Genomic DNA, 24,996 nt, shown 5'->3' on the forward strand with positions numbered 1-24,996 from the left:
TTTACATGCTGCTTCATTCTCATTGCAACCTCTCTTCATTACAGGGAATTCTGCTGAATACTCGTCTTTAAATTTAGTTTTACACTTTGATGGCATAGTCACAGTATTAAATAATAATAATCAATCAATGACAAGAGCCACTGTTAAAACAGCAAAACAATGAGATTCATACGATTCTTTCCTGCTACCTACAACCTGCTGAACGTTTATCCAAGTTATTTTAGTACAACGAAGCACATTTGATAGCTTGCCAACACTAATCAATAAATTTAAACCAAAGCAATTGTAGTCAAGTTTCTAATCGATTAATAACAATCAAATTTTAATATGGCGGCTGAGGCGAAAATTTCAAATACATTTCATAGTAGAAATGACATAATATTATTGTAAAATATATATATTCTGTAAATCCGGGATTTTTTCCAAACCAGCCTCGAAACCAGAACAATTCCGGTTTTCCAGGACGTATGGCAACTCTACACTTAATTGAACACTTTGTTGCACTTGTCACACCCATAACAAAATTTATGTCACAGCCATAACAAACAAAAAAATTCATGTCATAAAAAAATTATGATCCAAAAATAATTTCAGACTACGGAATAGATACCTCATTAACTGTACATTATTGAAAAAATAGTGATATTTTCTCCTCTCAACATAATTCACAGAGTTATTCATTAGAATGTTTAAGGTCACAAATCTGTGTCCGAAAAATGTCACACTTGTAATCAAGATTTAAAGTTAAATACTTAATTTGTTATAATGATTTTTATAAATCTATTTGTTGGAGGTGTTTGCTCTTGTTGAGAAGAAGACATTTAATAATTTTTGTGCTAAAATAAACATTGTAACCTATATTAGATTAAACTTAATTTTAAAACAAAAAAATTGAGTTCAAATTTCGCACCCGTAACCATGTCCTTACAGTCCATACTAATGACAATTGAAACTGCCCATGCCTATATATATCTGTGGTTCATGCTAATGATAAAAATAGTGAGTGTAATAACTGTATGATAGATATTTTGTTACTTAGGTTTTCTATCGTGATATTATTCACTTAAGCTGATACAAAAAAGAATTTAAAAAATGTGTATCAATACTATTCATTAGGCCTATGTAAAATTGTCTATACTGATGACACCTAATTTTCATACTCAAGACTTTTATATCTTTACTTCACTTCACCTTATTTATCGACATTCTATCAGTCTTGTAAAGAACTGATGTTAAAGTCCTTGCTCTTGTTTATCAATTGTAGTGCATTTAGTTTGTTATAGGGAGAATCTGTGGAAGTACCAACTTGAAAATTTGTTAAAGCTTCATTTTACAGTTACAGAGATGTCTGTTTAGTAGTCTGACTTTAGTTTTTGGATGTTGTAACAGAAGGGGATATGCAAGGCAAGGGCCATTACCAAAATGTTTCGTAATTTGTGTTATGAATTGAGGAGCGTTTTCGCAAAAGTCGATAGATGCAGAAATCAAGATTTTACAGAAATTACATTTTTTAATTTAAACATACAAATATTTATTTTATAACAACAATTTTCACACGAAGCATTCTTTGTTCTGAGACAATGAATGTAGGTTTGAAAAGTATAAGCACTTTTTTTTTATTGCTTGTCAGTTTTAGGCGCAAAAAAAAAAGAATTTTTGCAAAAGTCGATAGATGCAATCTATCTTCATATGAATCTCATTACAACACAATAATATTGAAGAAAATTATTAGTATCAACACAAAATTACAATTTTATCACAAAAGTCTGATGGGACACATCTGCCAGAACTGTTGTGTACAAGTTCTTTGCCTCCCCTGTTACTTCGAAATACTACATGAGTTTCTTAACGTCATTCTTTTTTACTTTTGATACCATGTTGACTTCTGGAAGAGCAGGGGAGTTTAACACACTACCACATCTTTTAATTCTTGATTTTAGCAACCACACTGCCACTGGACACGCTGTATATGTGTTCTGCACTATAACAGAAATATTGCGATGTTTTACCAAAGTTTTACTGTAAGTGATCACTCGCTGCAGAGCCATCTTAAATGTCAGTGTCAATCTTAACACCTTTTGAGCACTCGATTTTAAGTCCATGATTTTCCAGTCCTTGTTGAGATTCTTGACTGTGCTATGATTTTCTAGCATCTTGCGGTAGTCATTGGCGTCAATATGTCTTCCATTCTGCTATAGTCTTTTTTCTATTCTTCCGAAAGTACTATCTGGAGCCATATAGCTATGATGGCGTATCGGAAAGAAAGAAGAATGCGAGTAAAAATATTGTTTTGCTCCAAAAAAGCCATGAGAGTTGCCATCAAAATGCTATTTTTGTTCTGACTGGCACAAGAATAAGAAAACAGATGAATGGTGGAAGGGGCATTAGTTGCGGATTTTTTTTCTAGATTAAGTAAAAATTCTAGCAATGCAGATGCGACACAGTTACATCCCTTGATGACTGGGTCTCCAACCAAGTATAGAATGAACTATCCTTAATTTCTTGTGTTTTTGAATGTGTCACAACACAGAGGTTGTAGAGTCATACTTGTCTTGAATAGAACACTTCACCCACCGATAATTTCGGTAGGGGTTGATTTTGTTGTAAGACGAAACATATTATCTTTATTACTTCAGGATTATCATCTTTCATAAATTTGTAAAACTTGTCTCCACGGAGTTTTTGTAATCTATATTGGGTCCTGATTTCATTTTTTTACCAAGTCTGTCTCTGCCTTTATTTGGAATAGGCCTATCTTGCAGGTCAAGCAGGAATCAGTACGGAGAGTTTTAAATGACAGGTTGAAATAACTGTAAAATATATGTTTATACTTCGAGAGTGAGTAAGTCTCAAGTAGTCCCAAGTTTTTTTTTTTCTTTTTTTCACAGAAATTTGTCCACATTTTTTTAATAGAGAGATCTGGAGGCAGATATCTCCTACTAGATTTTCCCACAGTATAGTGGCTCTCTCTGGATTTATTCATCTTTATGTCATTTTAACTATTATTGTAAGATTCTCATGCTTCTTGGCTGCAGTATTTCCTCTATTTTCCCTTGGTCACTGTCCTGTAGAGTAGAATCTATTTTGCCAGAAGGGACAATTGGTCCTTCGAGAAACTAGTTATGCCTTGAAAACTTGACACACAAACAGAGATTATCTGTCCATCTGTTTTCCTGATACTGTATTTAATTGACACACTTTGTTTTCTTTTCGAAGACTTGGTATTCACCACCCTACGCTTCGGTGATGTGATGGTCATGAACTTAACAAGTAATTTGTCTTGATTTATTTTGCATTAAATCTTAAATTTATTGTGAAATACACTAATGTCATCAAAGGTTAACTCTGCCACTTTACACTGCTTACTTCCTTTAGTTTTTGGATTGGAGGAAGAGTTTGCAAGTCCATGAGAGCATTTTATATTCGGTTCATGCTCCTTTGTTTTACGCTTCCCTGTACGAGGACTCTTTAGTTCTGGATTTCCTACCACCCACTACTTTTTGAATCATAATCATTTCATCTCCTGGATCCATTATACACACACAGAAACTATCTAGAATATCACAACATTGGAAAACGCTGTTACTTAAAGCTTGTCTGAAGTCACTCGTGAATGAATACTGTTTTGAAAAGTATTTCACTTCATATTCGCCACTTCTCTGTCAAGTTAAGTGGGAGAAATAGATAAATAGCTTTCGCCTCAGTAATTTACAGTTATGCGAGAAATCCTGAACAGTGAAGCTTTAGTTTGGGGAGAAAGGGAGATCAAATAGCTTACGTCTTAACGATTTACTGCTAGGCGACAAAATAATAACATTCCAAATCTGCCGGCAAACCTAATAAAATTAAATTGTCTGAAATAGTATGCTGAAAACTATTTTATTTAACCCTGCACATATTTCAATTAAGGACTCGAGCATCCATCAAGTTTTGCTTTAACTAAGCGACAGCATCTATCGAGTTTTGAAAAACCTGGAAGCTTTGGTAGTCTCTACACATGGTATGAATCAAGTTTTGCTAAATCTGAGTTCATAGATCGATTCTGGAGCTAAAAAATATAGGATATCCATGTATAACTCGTTTTCGAAAATTTCTGCATATATCGACTTTTGCAAAAACGCTCCTCAATTCGTCTATTTTAACTTTATGAAAATCATTTTTTGCACCATAAAACCTTGGTCTGCATTCCAGAAAAGGTTAAGAGGCGAGCCTGCTTCAAAATTATTGTAAGTGTCCCGAGTGTATAGTGCAATTATGTCCCTTATTGGGTTGAAAAAAGAGGAAATTCGAGAGGCGGATGTTGCTCGTTTTGTCAGTTTGCTTTTTCATTTCCTGGGATATTGGCATGACCAGGGATCTACATAAATTGAACATTATTGTTATTTGTACTTATTTTCGATAGTAAATGTTTACAGTTTATTTCTAGCCGCCCGGTGAATAAGGAATTATGGATTTTACAGATATTATAGAGAGTCTGAAAAAATTATGTCATACTGGTATTGTCTGATAGCCAACACTTCTGTAGAGTAAATTGACCAGTTATCTTGTATTTTAAATTGTTCACCAATATTTAGTGTTTCATTGAAATAAGCTGCATCTGTTCCTTGCTCTGTTTTGGAACTGTATAAAACATAGATGGCATGATATTTTTATTTGTGTAATCGGATAAAAGTTGTTCAAATTGTGGGAGAATTGTATTGTCCATTCTGTTGAAAATATTTAAATTGACGGGTCAACTGGTAAATAAAGTTTCGTAATTAATACAATAAACTGAAGGATGGGAAAATTGTAAAAGATAATAAACATTTTGATAAGTTTGGAGATCTCAGATTGTTATCTGTTGAAATACTGAGACTGTACTGAAGTTTCGGTATTAAGAACAATTTCCTGAAATTCCACTACTTACCTAAAAATTGTGTGTAGGCAATTTTCTGTCTTAATAGATATGGTTGAAACTTGATTATTTTTGCAACTTCGGACATCGCTGGTTTACCTCATACACCTAAAATAATTTTACTAATTTGATAAAATATCCAGGACTGTAATTTCTTTATCTAGAATTGGGGGAATGAACCTATTTCTATATTACCATAATCGAGCTTGGATTGTATAAGAGCAGAGTATAGTGAGGATCACATAAGAACAGTTCCCAAACAGCAAATATTACCATCTTGTCAGTGTTGCCAACTGTTACCAGATATCACCACATGTCGTAAAATCACGATCCTATGTACTGAATGACGTATTTCCTCACCATACTTTACCTTTATGTTGGAAGGTTATTCTAAATAGTTCAATAATAATTTATAATATATTTTCATAGGCAAAATATATGAGAACGGGGGGAAATTAATCACATGAAAAGTGTATTGTTATGTTTTATTCTTTAATTCCTTTACATTATCATTAGCATTAATAGGTTAGTAAATGTCAACATAGAACACAGTACATATAATATTCAAGAATCAAATCTGTTCCAAGACCAATTATATTATTGTCACTTCACTTCCTAAAGGTAGATAAAATAATAAAAAAATTGACTTTTGGTTGGAATTCGAATGAATCCCTGATCATATTTTGAAATTAGTAAGGAAATGGATAATACATATAGGCTAAAACTGAAATAATAAATCAACTTACAAAAAATAATTTTGCTCCTTAAAATCCACAAGTTCACTTGTAGACGCTCCTTTAAAGATTTCATTTGTAAATTGCTTACACAGGGGATTATGATAATACAACCCATTTGTAATATTATTTCTGCAATTCCACATCTGTCATTGAAAAAATGTGACACACAACTTTGAAATCTCTTTTTGGCTCTTGTGTCCTGAATTTAAATAAGAAAAAACAAGAAATGTGAGGTGGAGAAAATTAAGTACTCAATTAAAAAAATAATTAATACCAAAAGAGTATTTTATTAATTCTGTACAAAAGATGGATTACACAGAACAGGTGGCCAGAAATCATAGATTTATACACAACATACAGCATAAAAACGATCATCCAAAAACACTTTTTGTACACAATAACATCTTTCAAACGAAGTATTATTTTTTTTATTTTAGTAGGTTATTTTACGACACTTTATCAACAGCTCAGGTTATTTAGCGTCTGAATGAGATGAAGGTGATAATGCCAGTGAAATGAGTCCGGGGTCCAGCACCGAAAATTACCCAGCATTTGCTCATATTAGATTGAGGGAAAACCCCGGAAAAAACCTCAACCAGGTAACTTGTCCCAACCGGGAATCGAACCCGGGCCACTTGGTTTCGCGGCCAGACGCGCTAACCGTTACTCCACAGGTGTGGACTCGAAGTAAATTAGCCAATAAGTTCAATAAATATTACGCTATTAAGTAATAATTATAATTTATTAATAATTATCTACAAGCTGTAACAGGGAACAAATTAGTGTATTGTTGAAATTAGGGGGTTATGGTTTATTACGTGTATTTATAATTTTAATTACATTTTCTATACCCAATTATATTTTAATTTCTATTAGATTAGAGTCGACAGCAATTCGGAGGGTGGTAGTCTGCTAGTGTTTGTGTCGAGACAGATAGAGAGAGCAAGGCGGCGTACAACATTGCCACATCGTACTTCACGAACACGTGCAATACAAATAGTGCAGGAGAGAATTTAAATTATCAAAGGACAGTAATGAACTTAGCCGTTGATTACTGTAAGCATGACACCAAACAAAAACTCTTTCCTTCACTAACAATATTCTTTGCACGGCTCTCATTCCCACACCACATGCTTCTGCAGTCATTTCTTGCACGTTGGCAACGTTGCCGGCAGCGTTCTACTCGTCAACATTTTTAAAATAAACACTTTTTCGCGCCTACCTGTGCAATACTTGTCATTTTATAGTCTCTTCTTCCATTTATTTATCTTACACACAGTAAATGTTAGTTTTACTTGTTCAATATATTGAAACACTCACACGTGAACAAACGAACTCGGGAAGTGCTTGTTACAGGGGTGGAAGCATGGGGAAAGAGTTTGTTGCCCCGAACACAAGGGCAGAGCGTTCAGTGCCGTTTCTGTGACGTTTGGCAAACACACTGAATACATATCTCTTCTCCCCCTATCCTACAATGATGCGAGAGTTGAAGGGAAAGGATGAATTACATGTTCTGGCTTGTGACGTCTGCTACAATTGAAGTATGCCCCCGAACAACGCTGTATAGAACATTTTTCATTTTTTACAGTAGACACATAAAACAATATTATCATAAAAATAATCAATAATTTAATCCATATATCAAGGAAACAGGCACATTACAACATCATAATACATATGAACTCTTAATCAGCTGTCTACTACTGAATGTTTTAAAATTGAAGTAGTTTTATAAGGAATAACAGTGGAACAACGTTGTATGTTACTCAGTGGAACAATGCTGTATGTTTTCTATTGATGAACACTTACTAATAAGACATGGATTTGTGATCTTATAAACATTAAGAACAAAGAAAAGCCACAAAAATAGCATAATGCATATAACACTTTAAGGTTCTGTAGCATGTAAATACCGTAATCACTTTTCACATCTTGATTACACAACTTTTAACACTATATCACTTCGGAAAATGTATAATTTGTCTTTCTTGGGTTAAATTTTATATTACCTTGTTACATGTTTCAGCCTGCTATCGGCCATTTTCAGAACTGGTTGTTGCTGGTCTTGGCGCCTTTTGTTTGTGTTTCCTGGGGGGGGGGGGTGTTTGTGTAGTGTAATGTGGATTCAAAGAGTGTGTGTGTTCTGAAATTGAGTTGTGTGTTGAGAATTTCGTTTGGATGTGTTTTGTGTGTCTGTATATTTCGGTATTTTTCTAGTGTGTTTAGACTCTGGCTTTTTGGTTGGATTTGTAGAATTTCCATGTCTGTGTTGATGTCTCTGTAGGTGTGGTTAGCATTTGTGATGTGTTCTGCATATGGAAGTTGTTTGTAATTTTGTTATGGTTGTGATGTGTTCTTTGCAACGTGTTTGAAATGATCTGCCTTTCTGTCCTGTGTAGAAGTTGTTGCAGATGTTGCATTTGAGTTTGTATACGCCTGTGTGGTTGTATTTGTTTGTGATGTTTGTTGAGATGTTTTTGTAGAGTATTATTTGTTCTGTATGCGATGTTGTAATTTAATTTCTTGAATGAGATTGCTATTTTGTGTGTGTTTTTGTTTTCGTATGTTAGTGTGATGTATTTTTGTGTTCTTGTGTTTGTGTTGTATTCTTTTGTTTTTTGTGATTATGTTTTGTTTTTCTTATTATGTTGTCTATTATGTTGGGGTTGTATCCGTTTTCTTGTGCTATATATTTGATTTGTGTTAGCTCTTCTTTGTAGTCATGTTGGTTCATCGGTATGTTGAGTAGTCTGTGTACCATTATTCACAATGCAGCTTCTTTGTGTTGTGTTGGGTGGTTGGAACAATGGTACACAAACTACTCAATCAGGCGACCGAAAATGTTGTGTACTGCAGTAAGAATAACACTATACAGCGTTGTTCCACTCATCTTATTTGGAAGGGTTTTTCCAGGCACCTCTTTGCTTTTCCCGCTTTTGTATGGCTTTCCAGAGTCCCATAGCTTTTTTCGTTTGATATCATTTCACTCAGACATATTAATTTTGCGTTTTCGTGACATATTGAGACATTTTAGATCGCTTGGTGAAACATGCATACTGTCTGCGTCCGCCACATTGTTTGCCATACATCATTGTTCCACTGAAGTGGTTCAAATGTCTGACAATTACTGCCACTTGGGGATGGATATTCGACATTCCAGTGTGTTTTCCATATGTAGGGTGTGCTATACATCGATGTTCCATTAAAAACTCAAAATCTTAAAAAATGTGCTATACAGCGTTGTTTGGGGGCATACTTCAATTGTACCACAGTTTTGCATCCCTGCTCTATATGATTGGATTCTGCGAATTCGAAGGCTAATCTTCGAAATTCCACTCCAGACTTTCCAAAAAACATTTTCTGCAGACTGGTTGAATGCTGCTTCAAATTGTCAGCCCTATCTGAAACAAACACTCTTTTAAACCTGACTTTATTTTGTACACCTGGTGCTGGAAGATCTACTTTCAACCAATATTGAAGTGTAGTTCGTGGCTCTCTATATTTTTTTTTCGATAGATGACAGGCTTATCTTCCTTTCTTTATGCTCATGTAGAGCTTTCTTGAGTGCGTCCTGGTCATATTTGTTTTTAGTTTTCCTCTTGTAATTTCGAACCATTCTACCGGTAATAAATAGGCAACTGCAATCTATAATTGCTTTAAATTACTTTAAATACCATTATTACTTATTTTATACAATAATAATAATAATAATAATAATAATAATAATAATAATAATAATAATGGCTTTATTTAACCTGGCAGAGTTAAGGCCATAAGGCCTTCTCTTACACTCAACCAGGATTAAAACTTGCTTACACAGTTGAACATAAAACTGGATCGGAATTAAGTAATTACATACTGATACAATTTAGGTATATAATGAGATCAAAAGAGGTAGTTACATAAAATTTACCTTATAAAATAAAAATAAACATAGTGAAATACATATTAATGTTGTTAGAATTAAATACGAATCACATAAAAACAGAAGCCGATAATTCAATAAAAAAAACTGTACACAGTAAAAATAAAAATAAACACATTAGTATACATATTAGTATTAGATTAGAATTAAGTAGGATTTACATAATTAAACCAGAAACCGACAATTGAATTAAATGTACACAAAAAATAGATTAATAATAAAAAGAACAACACAGTGGGATACAATTTGGCGTTAAGTTGCCCCTAATGCCGAACTTGCCCCGATCGCCCCTACCATTTACTAATGTGGTAGCCAAAAATATGGAAGAAATGATTTCATACAGATTGAATTGGTCCCTGTAATCTAATAACTTACTTTCATTTAATTGAGTTGACTTTAGAGAATTACATTCAACAAATGGACAGATTTTAAATTTTAGTCAAGATAATCTTCACCTGTACACCTAAATTTCTTTATATTCTATCTGATTACTAATAATTATTGAATAAACGTACACTTAATGGCAAAAAGAATGAGCCGCCGACAATTTCTAAGTTCCAGAGACATAACATTGTGCATGCTCGTCTCGTCAAAGTCGTAGTTCACCAGGTAACACATAATTAAACCATTTAAATTTGCTGTATTTTGTTTAAGAATCTAAAATATGTTATAAAATCGAATGGAGGATTGATTCTAGATACATCAGGGCCTCTGAAGAGTGAAATAATAATAAAATTCATAAATACAAAATCAACCGAAGCGAATAAGAACAGGAAAACCACGTATTATGCCAAAATGATATTAACAGTCTCAGTAGCGTAAGTCGTTACAGCATTGGTCTATTAAACGAGTTAATAGTATTAGCTCAAGGTTCGAATCTCCTACGATCTTTTTTTTTTAATTACAAATTTGCCATCATATATGTCTCACAAAGCTATATTTATGTGGCGACATCTCTTAGAATATGCCCAAACCTTAATAAATAATAAACCTACCTCCCTTCCAAGCAATACTCCTGTCTGTTAATAAAACATTCTGTCTTGTCATTACGCTTGAAGATGGCAGAGAGACAGCAACTCCGTCAGCAAGTAATTGCCCTGGTTCGCGTAGGTTATTCTGCATCGATGGCAGCGAGAGAGATTGGATTCCCATTGTCAACTGCTAAGTAGTGGGCTAAATTTTTTATCGAGAATGGTGAAGTTGTGAATCGTCCCATTCCTGGTCGACCGCGCATCTCTACGAGGGAAGAGGACGCCATGTTATTCAGAGAAGTTGAGAATCGCCCCTTTAGAACTGCCTCTCAACTGAAGATGGCGTCCAACTTTCCAGGTTCCCCACACACAATGAAGAGACGTTTTAGAGAGCGTGGCATTCGGTGTTGTCGAGCTGTGAGGAGAGAACATTTGACGATGGACCATGCCGTGGACCGTCTAGCGTATGCTACTCTCTGACAGAACTTCGATTGGAGAAATGCCATTTTCTCCGACGAGGTAATTGTCTCCACTAGCAACGATGGTTCAGGTCGTGTGTTGGGGGAGGATGTCATACAATGGGGCAGGACTTCTGGAACGCATCCACGGTCGGTTTACGGCAGAAGTCTACGAACACATTTTGGCAAATATAATGATCCCTTCCGCCCGAGAACAATATCCAGAAGAAACATTTTTCTTCCAGCAGAATAATCACCTGGTACACACCGCCAACCGGATTCAAAGATGGTTTATGATGAGGCCTGTTGTCGACCTGGTCGACTGGCCTCCAAAATCACTAGATATGAATCCGATTGAAAGTTTGTGGGCTACAGTCAAACGGATCCTATGCTCTAATTGGGCAGAACCCGTTCGGACAGCTGACGAATTGTGGGACAGAGTTCTAGATACGTGGGAGGAGGTGGCCATGAATTTAGACCTGTTCCATAATCTTGTGCACTCCATGCCATGCAGAATGAGGGCAGTTGTTGACGCAGGTGGTTTGTGGACGAGATACTAGTACCCACCACAGGCCATTTTTTGTTAATATATTAACAAATTGTTTGTTCTTGTTTTTTTAATTATTTATTTATGTTTATATCCGTCCGGTTTTTAGGATGTGAAACAAGTATTTTTGTTTGTACAGGCCAGGTCTCGCCTATTAATAGCCCACAGGTGATGGGCAGTAATATTTTTACAAGGCAGGCATAACGAAGTTTATGAACAAATGCCATTTCACATTTAAACTAATAAATTAATTAAAAATTAAAATAAAAAAATAAAAATTTTACCATACCGGGAGGCGAACTCACAACCTCTGGTATGGATGTCAGACATATTACCACTGGGCCACACACAGCTCGTAAGGTTTACTAATTATAGATGGACGACTTTCAATGAAGAGAGACCACAGCAATGCCTTGCAGTGCATTACGTTTACACGAGTGAACCGCACGATAGAACTTAACATTTTTATCGACCAAGAGTCAGCCCATTCTTTTTGCCGTTAAGTATACTTTCCCAAGGATAGCTTCCATTTGAAAATAACAATCATTATACAAATTTTTTTTTTATTTGTTTAGTATGCTGTATCTTTTGGCAACCCTTACTGAAGGGCAGCTACTCTTGTGGGATTTATATTTATATAAGATATTTTAAACAGAAAACAAGACACCTTAGCAATCTTCATTTATTTTCAAGAAGCATACGGCTCTGTAGATATAAATCACTTAAGAAACTGCAAACTTAGGATGTCAAAGATAAAATGTTACACTGGAGCAGGGACTTTGATTATTCAACAATTTATTGTCACAAATATGTAAATAGAGACAGATTCATCTGGGCTTCCCACAGGGTTGTTTTCAGGAATACACTTTTCAAATTTATGTCGATGATCTGACTAAAGAAAGAGATGTTATGATAATCTCATCATTTGCAGATGATGTTGTATAGAACAAAAAATCACAGTCCACAAATATTAATAAACTGAGCCAAAATCCCAACAGACTTTTTAACTCTACTTGGAGAACTCAAACTTGCTCAATTAAGTGAAACTTTACTAATAAAACACAATCCCAAGTTATTTGTAAACTGAATATTATATAAGTTAACTTTAACAGATGATGTTAAGAAATGAGATACTTCTCCAGACATTTTAAAAATCATTAGAAACGATAAATGATCTGCTCAGTGAGTGGCTACATGCAGTATTTTTTATAGATGGATTCTGTTTACCAAGCCATAGATGTAGTGGTGTTGTAGTATAATACAAGTATATTCCCTTTTACAGGGAATTATATTCAAACACTGACTAATTTTGATAGTGAAAATTTAGATATACTTTCAAGCTTACAAAATCTCCAGTATCAACTTCATAAATTTGAAAAGGCTGTCATACTATCATATTCAAAATCAGATATTCTTGCTACAGTATTGGACGTAACAGCAAGAAATCTCAATATTTTACAATGTTTTAAAATTTTAAGAAAACTGGTCGAATTACATCAATGACTGGTACTTCAGTGGATCCCTGAACTTCATGGAGTGGGAGGTAATGAAGTAGCTGAAAGGTAGCAAAATTACTGTAAGGTTATCTATACCTGTATCTTACCACACTGTTATAAGAATAACAAGATCAGAACATGACAATGTGATAACAAAAATGAGAATGATTCTAAAGCAAATGAAAAAAATTGCAATTGGCCATCTGGCATCTGCTCCACAGTGGTGGAAAACCTCGGAAGAAACTAACTAATCAGACCAGATGGGGGATCCAACCCAATCTCGACCGCAACTCCGAATCTGCAGGTCAACGAGTCTACCGACTGAGCTACATTGGTGGCTCTACTAAAAATATGAAGTACATAGCAATCAGATTATTAAATTGACAAACCTAAACAATTATTCATCAGTTAAGCTATAAAATATAATACGTAGCAAGTAAGTTAATTTGATTTAGAAGCATAAACAATTCAATCAGTTGATATATACAGAAATTGATAATATATATCATGCAAATTACTCAAATTACAAGCATAAACAATTCATCAGTTGTGCTATACAGACTACTATTTAATTTACAGCACATACAATTCATCAGTTAAGCTATAGACCTACAGACTACTATTCAGTTTACAGCATATACAATTCATCAATTAAGCAAAATAAAAATATAGTACAATACATAGTAAAAATAATACACCTAATTTAATAACTGAACTTCTATGAAAATCTACAGTGGCTGCACTCATATTATCACAGGCCATAATTGCCTCAAATATTTACAAATAACTGATCTCAGAATCCCCCATGTGCCATTTCTGAAATCTCAATGAAGATATACATCATCATCTTGACTGTCCAACTTTACTCAACTTTCAGTCATCTGGTTAAATATTGGAGTGCAAGATGACAAATGACAACATCAACTGCTGAACATTGGGTATCAATCAACAACCATTACATTAATGGAAAAAAAAAACTGAAAGAATTAATTGAATATAGACACACCACATAAGACAAGGCCACTTCAGGACAGTAATTGGCACAGCTGTGTTGTCTTAGGATTCTTATGTAGATTCAATTTCACCTGAAAGAAAAAAGTAGCAGCAAGTTATGAGTCGATATAAGTCTATGCCTAACGATGAGAAATAAGAGAAACAGTTGCAATAATAATAATAATAATAGTAATAATGACTGTAAAGTATGAAAATTAATATTGCAATATAATATCAAAAGGTGATGTCACACCATCAACTTTTATCATTTAGTACAACAAATCTATTATATTCAATTGCATTCACCAGTAGCTGCTCTTTCCTCCATTTTGTTGTTAGCTGATTTTCCACAAGTCTGCTACGATATGCAGCACTATCCATGACAATAACGCATTGCCCTAATGTTCTGAGGCCAACAATCAACTGTGTTTGCATCCACTTCTCAACTACAGGACCATTCATAGCACTATGGTAGTCCTGACTTTTCTTTAAATTGCATGAAAAAATTAAATCAGCACCTGCAATAAAAATGATACATAGGCATATAATTACGTCACATGAATTCACAGTATTTAAATAAAGAAAATAAAACAGATTTATTGTTGTAAGACTTGAGGCATTTCCGGCGTTTGATGTAGAAAAACTCTTCTCGGGTTCTCAGCCAGGTGAGTTGAAGATTTGCTTCCAAGCTTTCGATGGCTAGCTCTGCCATCATTCTTCAGGCAATGAAGTGATGTGGGACCATGTCTAGCCGGTATATATGCAGTAGTAGGGCTTCCCGCTGCGGGCCAATCAGGAGCTAGTTCCTAGTCCTAACCGCCAGGCGCATTCTGGTTAATGGAAGCAGTGGCCAATCAGGAACAGTGGTCTCATGGAGAAGCAAAACTTCAGGAATTCCAAGAATACCTGAACAATATCCACCCAAACATCCAGTTCACGAAAGAATTGGAAAAAGACGGATGTCTCCCCTTCTTAGACATTCTCATCTCCAGGAAGTTGGATGGCACACTGGGTCACAGCATATACAGGAAACCTACACATACCGACCTATACCTGAATGATGCAGCCACCACCACCCGGCACAGAAACGAACGGTCATGTCAACTCTTCTGCACAGGGCAAGAGGAATTTCGGACAAAGAGAGTCTCCCTTCTGAGATCCGTCACCTACATAAGATGTTCCAACAGAACAACATCGGCAACAGGGAAATCGGTTTGGCCCTCAGAAGGGCCTTTTCGGACAAACCACCCGCTGAGGAACAAGAGGAGACGAAGGGCATGGCATATATCCCGTTCTATGGCCCCATCTCGGGCAAGATTGGCAGACTGCTAAGAAAACACGGGATTAAGACCTCCATAAGCCGCCCACAAAGATCCAGAACTTGCTGAGACCAGTGAAGGATGATCTTGATCTTAGGACACCTGGTGTCTACAAAATACCTTGTGAGTGTGGGAAATGCTACATCGGGCAGACGGGATGCACCATTATGAAACATTGCAAGGAACATCAACGCAGCATAAGACTATACCACCCTGATAAGTCTGCAGTAGCCCAACACAGCCTAGAAACGGGTCACAAGATAGATTTCGGCGCCACCACCATCTTGGACAAGACATTTGGTTACTGGGACTTGGTTATCAAGGAAGCCATCGAAATCCAGCTAAATGGCAATAATTTCAACAGAGATGGGGGTCTACAGCTGAGTAGAGCATAGAAATCTGCCATCAATACGCTTCAACCACCAGCACATGGCAGACAGTCGAGACCAGCAACTAGCTCCTGATTGGCCACCGCTTCCACCAACCAGAATGCATCTGGTGGTCGGGACTAGGAACTAGCTCCTGATTGGCCCGCAGCGGGAAGCCCTACTATTGCATATATACCGGCTAGACATGGTCCTACATCACTTCATTCCCTGAAGAAGATGGCAGAACTAGCCATCAAAAGCTTGAAAGCAAATCTCCAACTCACCTGGCTGAGAACCCAAGAAGAGTTTTTCTAGATTTATTGTTTTATTGCAATTACACTTCAGCACATAACACATAACATAAGCAAATTTTCTTTGGTGAAAGGCTTTCCCAAGTTCTGATTTAATCACCAATTTATATGATATTTTTGTACCCTGGCTTAAAAAAATTACTCTTGCCAAATTTATGTAAAATATAAATCAATATGACTTACCGAGTATAAATCCATCTTTCGTTCCAAATCTAATCTTCCACCTTCATTTGTTGGTCTACGAATAACACCTTTCGCGTCACTGGAGACTTCACCTGGTTTACTCCATGAATAAGTGGATGATCCTATTGAAAAAAATAACAGAGAGAGAAAAGTAATCCATATTGAAACTCTAAGAGACACTAAAATTTCAAACACAGAAAAACCGTTAAAGAATTTTATCACCAACCTCTAGTTATAATATGAAACTATTAATTGCAAAACATGTTGTTCTCACCTGAATTCATGACTATTAGCCTATATTAATTGCAATTTCATTTTCCACATGAGTGTTAGCCTATTTGTTAGTAAGAAATTCAATCATTCAATGTCTCACAATACATTGAAACGTCCATTCATAAAAATCCAAGTCTCATCCAAGAATACTACGGGTTTAGGGTTCTCACTCTCCACATTTCTCATATACTCTTTCAGAAAGCATGATCTTTTGAAACGAGTAACATCACTTTCTCGTACATGTGTATGAGGATCCCCTTTGCTCCATACAAATTTCATATATTTCAAAATGCTTTTCACTGATGATAAGGATCCTCTAAATAAATATGTTTCGTAATTATCATTCATATGTTCCAGAATATTTGCTGCTGTTACTACTTCCCCTGTAATAATAAATTAAAATTATGCAAGATTTTTATACATATGACTAATATCAGAATTACATTGCATAAATCAACACAATAATTCCTGTAACTTCCCTACCTTTATGTAACTTGTCATAAATAAATCTCGCAATTGCATCCTTCGTAAAATCAACAGCATCAGTCACTGGACATTTACGTAGTCTATGTTTTCCTGGTGTCACAAGTGGGGTCCCCTTCTGTGAATTTAGCACTTTCCTAACTGTAGCAAAGCCAAGCTGCAATAACAACAATAACATAATGCTTCTAAAAATTGTTATATCATAAAATTCATGCATGATACCAACATTTAGGGCTATATGAATAAAAAAATGATCAGCATGTTAGGTTAGGTCTACGATAGATTTAAGTAGGCTAATATTTAGGTAATTCTCCAAAAAAGCTACATCAAAGAAGGCATAATTTTGTTTTGTTTCATTGATTTTTGTGATATGTACATAGCAATGAACACGTGGCTTTAGTTTACAGCCACACATACTTTCAGCACATTTCACACATGGTCCCAGCAATACACTAACACCATGAATTCCTTTGTGCTCACCATTTGAATAAAACAACCTAAATTCATCACTCACCAACTCACCACTATTTTCTCATCTCACTTCTGATTTCCCATCACATCCACTTTGTTTCTTCTCATTTCTTCTTCAAGTTTTCTAACTTACCTGCTTGCAGAAGAGTCCTTACATTCCACGTTCCAATCCTCAATTTTCTTTCCTTCTCTCTGTTGGGTTGATTCATAATGTGTCTTCCCCAGCATTCCCCCCCTCCCAGACAATTTGCTTAATATACCGTACTTTTGGTCAGAAACGTGTCATGTGAACAGTAGATGTCAGCAGAGTTTTGTTTAGTGTTTTTGTTCCTATGACACTAAGATATTCATAAATGCACTTCTGTTACAGAGAATAAGATTGTTTTTAAGTGCATACTTAATGTGAGAGGTAAAGGCAGCCATGTCCAATACAATTTAATTCCATAACTATCAATGTAATTAAAATCTGTTACATTTTCAAAGAAATATCTACTGTGTGCAGCATTGCATCAAGCCCAACACAATTAACGTACCTCTGACAACTTTGCCTGGCGATGTGTGTGCGTAATTTTGGGCATGCATTGCCAAAGCAATTTGTTTAAAAATGTATCCTTAAATCATGCCTGAACATTCTAGATGCTAGCGCCTCTATTGCTCACATGACGTATTTCTGACCATAAGTATATCAGGCAACTATCACTTTGGACCACTGAACTCACTCCTGGTCTGTGTAACATCATTTTGTATACACGATTATATTATATACACAAGCCATATGCACATAATCTTAAGCAAATAGGTCACTGTGCTGCTTTGTCAAGTTGAAGTTCTTGCATTTACTGAGACAAATATTTGAATTACATATGTTGCAAGACAGAGGTTCCCAATCACGTTTCTGTTGACAGTGTTCTTGGTGCTTTGATAGTTTTTCTACAGCACCCTTATATAAAAAATACATAACATTTTTATTTATTACTTAGTTCCTAACAAATATTTACTATATCCTAATGGTAGACATCAGAAAGAATGATGCACGTCCGTCAGTAAAGGATTTCATTGTATTTTTAAGTAATGTGTAATATGTTATGTGTATAAAACAGGCTAACAATGCTTAGCATCTATACCTCTATATAATCTGTTTGTGTGTGTGCGTGCACACAATAATATTGTAAACATACCTCGGAGTCTGAGTTTGCCTCACTCACAGAATTTGGTACGAAATTTCTGTCAAACTTTTTTTTAATAAACGATAAGTCTTAATGGACTTTGTGTTCAGTGGCTTTATATTGATGGACTGCACTTGCGTAGTTCTGGCAGTACTCTCTTAGTAGGATACCATCAGCACAAAATTAAAAGTAATAAGTTAGTGTGGGTGCATTTCTTCTGAAGGACAAGGGTGGAGGCGCAGGATTGGTGCCTTTCTTTTTTCCTTTCTCTTTTCTTTTATTTTCTTTTTAAGTGTTATTTTGGAATGTTGATAATACCTTTCTATGAGTTTCATTGTCGCCTAAGGAACAGTTTACAACAAAAGAATAAAATGAATTAATTGCAGTCTACCCATTGAAATGATAAACTAATTAAAGTAATAGCAATTAAAAATATTAAAACTATAATTTAATTGAACTAAATATAAAATTTTGTTTTTTTTGTTTTGTTGGAAAATTACGTCACAATTGGAAATTGAACTGTATTGTAAAAAAAACCTCAGGACCTAATGGACGATTTTAAATATATTTAAAATGTGTACATAGAAACTGTTACTTTTCCTGAGGTACTTTATTCTTGTTCATTTTTGAATGGCATCTTTAGATAGGAAGTATATCAGATACATCCATCTAGTTGAATACCCAGATCATTATTTACGTGTGCAAATACCTGGACCGGTGAACATCTCTTTCATGTTAAAGAAGACTAAGAATAAGTTAGTTTCTTCAACAGAAAGTTTTACCCCATATTTTATGGGTGGAGCAAGATGTTTCGCATCTTATAAATAGCACAGTATATGGAAGTTGATATTTTTATCAAGTCTACTTATACTATCTCTGCCAGTCAATCAATGGATTCGCTAATATGTTTTCGCGGGATATCAGCCGAGTTAAAATTTTGGAATGTTCCAAGCTTTCAACTGCACTCTCTGCAGCCATCTTCAGGGAAGTTGTGTCTGGATTATATAGATGTTAGGCTGTCTCAGGTGATATGGAATTGGTTGGCGGATCAGCCAATCCAGGGCCAGGAATTATCATTCCTCATAAGCTCCACCCCTCCCGGGATTCTTGTGTGAAGTTTGGCGAGGCGGCGAGTCCTGTTCCGCCGGTTGGAATCGGTTGCTGTCCTCGGTCCGTGATCTTCGTGACCTTGATTGTAAGAGGGCCTAAGCTGGTCCAAGGCCGGTGTCCATGCCTGACTGAGCTGTAGTCCACCATCCCTGTTAAAGTTGTTTTTCTCCAGCTTAATCTCTATGGCCTCCTTGATTGTACATTCCCAGTAGTGGCTTGATTTGTTAATGACCTTGGTGTGGTCAAATAGTATTTTATGCTCCTTTTCTATGCTGTGTTGCGCCACTGCAGATTTTTCCGGGTTATAGAGCCTCAGGTTCCTCTTATGCTCTTTGATTCTGTCTTCTATTGTGTGGCCAATCTGCCCTATGTATACTTCGCCACACTCACATGGAATCTTGTAAATCCCTGGTGTCCTTAGGCCCTGACTGTCTTTAATCTGACGTAGATGACTCCGGATTTTACTCTGTGGTTTATGTATGGTTTTGATATTTAGCTTCTTCAAAACATATTAGCGAACCAATACCGAGAGAGCCTCAGATCATACAATCAATGGATTGTCATCTAGCGACTGGAGTTTGATTCTAGCCACATTGTATGAGATCTGATGGAGATAGCTGCTTTGATGTCGGTTTTCTAGGAGTTTTTTTGGTTTTGTTCCACTGCTCCTCTCTATCATTATACTGTAATACACCAATAGGCAATGAAAAAACCGATCACTTAATAGATCACTGAAAGTCATGTTTCAGTGTAAAGTACTAAGTAATCCTAGCAATAACGTTACTGCAGTCATACTCAATTTAAAGATTACAGGTACATGAATTTGTAACAAATAATGTCGCATCATTTACACTAATTTTAAGACCGTGGCTGTCATAAGTAAAAAATCTACACTTTTTGTAGAACATTTTCATTTACTTTCCATGTGGATATTTGTGCACTAAGAGAATATGAAGTCAAACTAACAACAGAAAAAAAAACGCTGAGTATCTATCGCCGCAGCCTCATACTTAACATGCCAGCATCATACAATAACCTGCAGTGTGCTTTTAAAACATAATTTTGCCGACCAGTTGTTGCTCTGTATAGGTTTCACTCTAAGCGTCATGTCACGTCACGTCTACTTCCTCAATAAGAATAAGCACTAGTTTCTTATATTGTTAAATGGCTATTACTATTATTATTATTATTATTATTTCATATACAAGTATGTTGACATTCTTAACTCTTAATAAGAATTTTTAATCACATACCTTAATGTTCGTCCTCAGCACAAGACATTACAATCTCGGTTTTAGTCCACGTGGATCAGATAAGCAGGTGTCATTTTATATTGATTGCAACATTGAAATTGAGGCGAGTGATTGGAGTGGAGACACAAGAAATTGAAAACAATAATACAATTAAAGTTCAAAGACCTGCCGAATGTTAAGCATGAGACCGCGGCGATTCTGGCCTTAATTACAACCACCATTTCCTCAGCCATTATTTTGATTTTTGCCAACCAACCTATCCCAGGGATGTTGTAGGATTTAAATTGGAGCTTCATGCTGGCCAGTCAAGCTGAATAATCCCCAAGGTGACAAGGTACTGCAATATATGGACAAGCATTGCCGTGCATGATTATGAATTGATCTCCAATAGTGAAATGGCCATTGAGGTTTTCGTCTTTGTAACTATGAGCATTGAGGTTACTGTTTTCGATAAACATCAACTCAATACAAATTACCATGGACATGCTGGCCCACACCATTACCGAGCCTCCACAGAATGACATTCTTTCGGAGCATATGGACCCGCATATTGCTCTCCATACTCTTTCCCTACCATCTGGAAATTTAAGAGAGAACCTGGACTCTTCAGAGAACAACACACTGCTCCATTGCTGCACAGTCAATTTGAGCATGCTGACGACAAAACTGAAGACTTGCAGCTCAGAGCTGTGGATCACTTCTGGTCCTGTAGCAGATTGTCGTCGTTGTGTTGCACCCACCTGAAGGTGTTTATGATTGATTCTCTTGCTCATATTAACACCTTGCACATGCTGCAATCTATTCCTAACTTCAACTGCTATGGTATGGCAATTCTTTAATACCTGGCCGAAGAGAAACTGGTCATTTTGGGCTGAAGTCTTCCTTTTTCTACCAGGTCCAGGTCTTTTGGAGTAGTTCTGAGCATCTAGGAACTGTCTCACAGTATCTTGCACTGTGATGTAGAGTGCACCTGTGACAGCAGTGTTGTAACAGGCTGTTTCCGTCATCAATCAGTTTAACAGGACTGATAATGTATTCAGGTCTCAGAAATATCATCCCAACTGATGAAATAAAAAAAACACCATTTGCAAAAGATGTTATTCATTTAAAAAATGAAGGGAAACAATAAAGCAATAAAAGATCTGGCAAAGTGTGACGCTCGTGTTCTATGTGAAAACACCTCTCTTCGTGAAAAAATACGTATTTTTTGGTGAGAAAGTGAAGAAAAGAAGGGACAAGGCTTTCAACCACTAGCTAATGTATCCATTAAAACAACTAACCATGCTTACCAATGATAAACCTGTGTTGTTCCATTGAAAATTATGTTTAAACTTGAAATTGCATGAGACTTTATTTATTATTATTATTATTATTATTATTATTATTATTATTATTATTATTATTATTATTATTATTATTATTATTATTATTTTGCAATTCAGTATATAATTATCTCTGAATAGTTTGTTTAGTTAGAAAGGAAATTATCTAAATAATTGTCTCTCAGAAAATACTGCATAATATTCAATGCTAAATTACTTCCTTCTTCATTAGTTTCAGAATCAGAGGCACTGAATTCATTGTATGTAGCCCTCGAAATGAAGAAAGCTGGTAAACATGACAAAGCATTAAAGTTATTCCAACATGCTTCTGCACTTGCCCCAAAACATCCAGACATTCTAAATCACTATGGAGAATTTCTCGAGGAAACACAAAATGATGTGGTAATGGCTGATCAGCTGTATTTTCAAGCACTGACATATTCTCCTGGGCATGAAGCTGCTCTTGCAAACCGGGAGAGGACTGCCCAAATTGTAGAAGAGATGGATAGGAGTACTTTGCACAGGATTGATGATAAACGTGATAAATTATCTTCTATACCAGATTCGAGTTCTTCTTTCCGTCGGGCCAAGAAAGAAGCATATTTTCAGGTAAGAGTCATTTCGTACCAGATCTATGAAATATTTTTACTTGCTTTTTAGAAATATTAAATATTTGCCGATTTGGTTTCACAAATTGACATTTTGTTTTAATTTATTTTGCTTCCTATGTTAAAGTAGTTTTATTGCGTATCAAAACATTTCTTTTTTGCTGCAAATTTTGACATACTGGTACTCTTATTTAGTTACAGCTGTGAATACTTTAGATGTTAAATATTAACTGAAATGATTATATCTTAATGATCTATTCTGAACTATTCTAAATGCTGACACCTCTTATATCGTTATTTAATTAATTTTTTCACATATTATTTTAAATTTTTGCCAAATATCATTTCATTTCTGGTCCAGTTAGATGTCTCCTGCGACTCATTGTAGATATTTCATTTCTGCTACTGCAATTTTCTGTTTCTTGTGTTTTGTTAGATTCCAACATTCAGAGCTGTGAGATCAAGTAGTACCAATCATGACTTTATAACATTTGTTTCTTTTCAGAACGAGTATGTTTAAGATCATTTAATGGTTCCATACATTTGATTAAATTTATTATTTTATCGTAAACATTCCTATTAATGTTATAAGACATTTTCAAACCAAAATAATTGGGCATACTGACTTGATTGATTACACTAGGGAATAATGGTTCTGAAGTAAAAAAGAAAGTATCTTATTTATATGGAAACCATGCCTTGAGTTCGAAAATAATTTCATTTTGTACATATATAAACATTTTGTTACACATCTTATCGTCAGCACAGTTTGCCTGTACTTTCTCCTATTTATCTCAGAGTGATGTTCCATCACCCTAGCCGCTTTCTCATTTTGCTCCAAAGTCATTGCTTACAAACACCCTAATATAGAGTTCCCAAATTTTGTTGGTTAAGTAGCTGACGTATGTCTGTGAATACATGCAAATTTTGTTACAGTGGTGTATTGTAATATTGTGAATATAAAAACAAAGTTCTCAAGCATATTTTATTTGCGTAATTACATCCATAACAGACATAAAACTTTGGTTCTGGCTGATATGTATATCTATTATGAGGCAATACAACTCAGTAATATGTGTCAAAGGAAGAGTCTATCATCTGATATCTTTTCCTACCAACTTTTCTCCTGTTCACCTTTATTTTCAGTGCATCCTTCAGTAGGCAGTTTCTTCTTAGCCAATGACGCACCCAATTTATTTTTCTCTTACTGATCATTTTCAGCATTATTCTTTCTTCGCCCACTCTTCCTTGAACAACCTCATTTCTTATTCTATCTGTCCATTTTACATGCTCCATTCTTTGCCATATCTACATTTCAAATGCTGTCCAGTCACTTCTCTTCACTTCGTCGTAATGCTCATGTTTCTGCTCCATACAATGCCGCAGCCCACACTTCATTAGTCTCTTTGTTATTTCTTTTTCCAGAGGTCCACAGAAGATGCTCCTTTTTTTATTAAAAGTTTTCTTTACCATTGCTATCCACCTTTTGACTTCCAGGAGCTCATGTTACTACTTATAGTACCGTACATTCCAAGTGTATGAAGCTGTCCACTTGTTCCTCTGCCTCATTTCGAATTTGCACGTTTATTTTTATTTTTCTTCTGATAACCCAGTGATCTCAACATTATAACTGAATATACAACCCCTGTATACGAATGCTGCAAGAAACATGATGTGATACTTCGGTAGTGTTGGTACACCTGAAGCACACACACGCACGCACACACACATATTTCTAATCATCATCGTCATCATCATTATCATCATTATAACACTTTTCAAATGGTTGATCCGTTCTGGTCTCAGTTGTCCAGTAGTCGTTTCAATGGTCGTTCCTGATGTCTTGTTCTCCTAGGTTGGTAATTTTTCATTATCCTTGGAAGACGATCTTGTGGCATCCATGCATCCATTGGATGTGTTCAAACCAGTTATTTTTGTATTGTATCCAGCACTGATGTAACTTTTAGTTCATTTAAAATTTCTTCATTAGTCTTGTGATCTAACAAAATATATTGCGCAAGTTTTCTCATAAACTTAATTTCAGCCATTCTAATTCTCGATTCATCAGATGTTTTTAGAGTCCATATCTCACTGCCATATATTAACAT

The 24,996-nt window shown here is 35.5% G+C and overlaps 1 protein-coding gene and 1 long non-coding RNA gene across 7 annotated transcripts in view; one reads left to right on the forward strand and one right to left on the reverse strand.

The window, feature by feature from the left end:
* Nucleotides 1-24,996, forward strand: part of Fic (FIC domain protein adenylyltransferase) — a 119,542-nt gene that overhangs the window by 30,727 nt on the left and 63,819 nt on the right. For all 6 annotated transcript variants that reach the window (XM_069828340.1, XM_069828339.1, XM_069828341.1 and 3 more), the window contains exon 2: nt 22,513-22,889. In XM_069828340.1, coding sequence (XP_069684441.1) covers nt 22,557-22,889 — 333 coding nt within the window. In that variant the 5' untranslated portion in view covers nt 22,513-22,556. The remainder of the gene's footprint in view (nt 1-22,512; nt 22,890-24,996) is intronic.
* The window catches only part of LOC138701456 (uncharacterized), a 158,015-nt gene continuing 140,261 nt past the window's right edge, over nt 7,243-24,996 (reverse strand). Inside the window, exons 2-5 of the long non-coding RNA XR_011332582.1 lie at nt 16,959-17,115; nt 16,203-16,858; nt 14,328-14,539; nt 7,243-14,113 (exon numbers count right to left, since the gene is read on the reverse strand). This is a non-coding gene — a long non-coding RNA (uncharacterized lncRNA). The remainder of the gene's footprint in view (nt 14,114-14,327; nt 14,540-16,202; nt 16,859-16,958; nt 17,116-24,996) is intronic.

Source organism: Periplaneta americana, chromosome 6 (genome assembly GCF_040183065.1).
Source record: "Periplaneta americana isolate PAMFEO1 chromosome 6, P.americana_PAMFEO1_priV1, whole genome shotgun sequence".
Classification (NCBI taxonomy): domain Eukaryota; kingdom Metazoa; phylum Arthropoda; class Insecta; order Blattodea; family Blattidae; genus Periplaneta; species Periplaneta americana.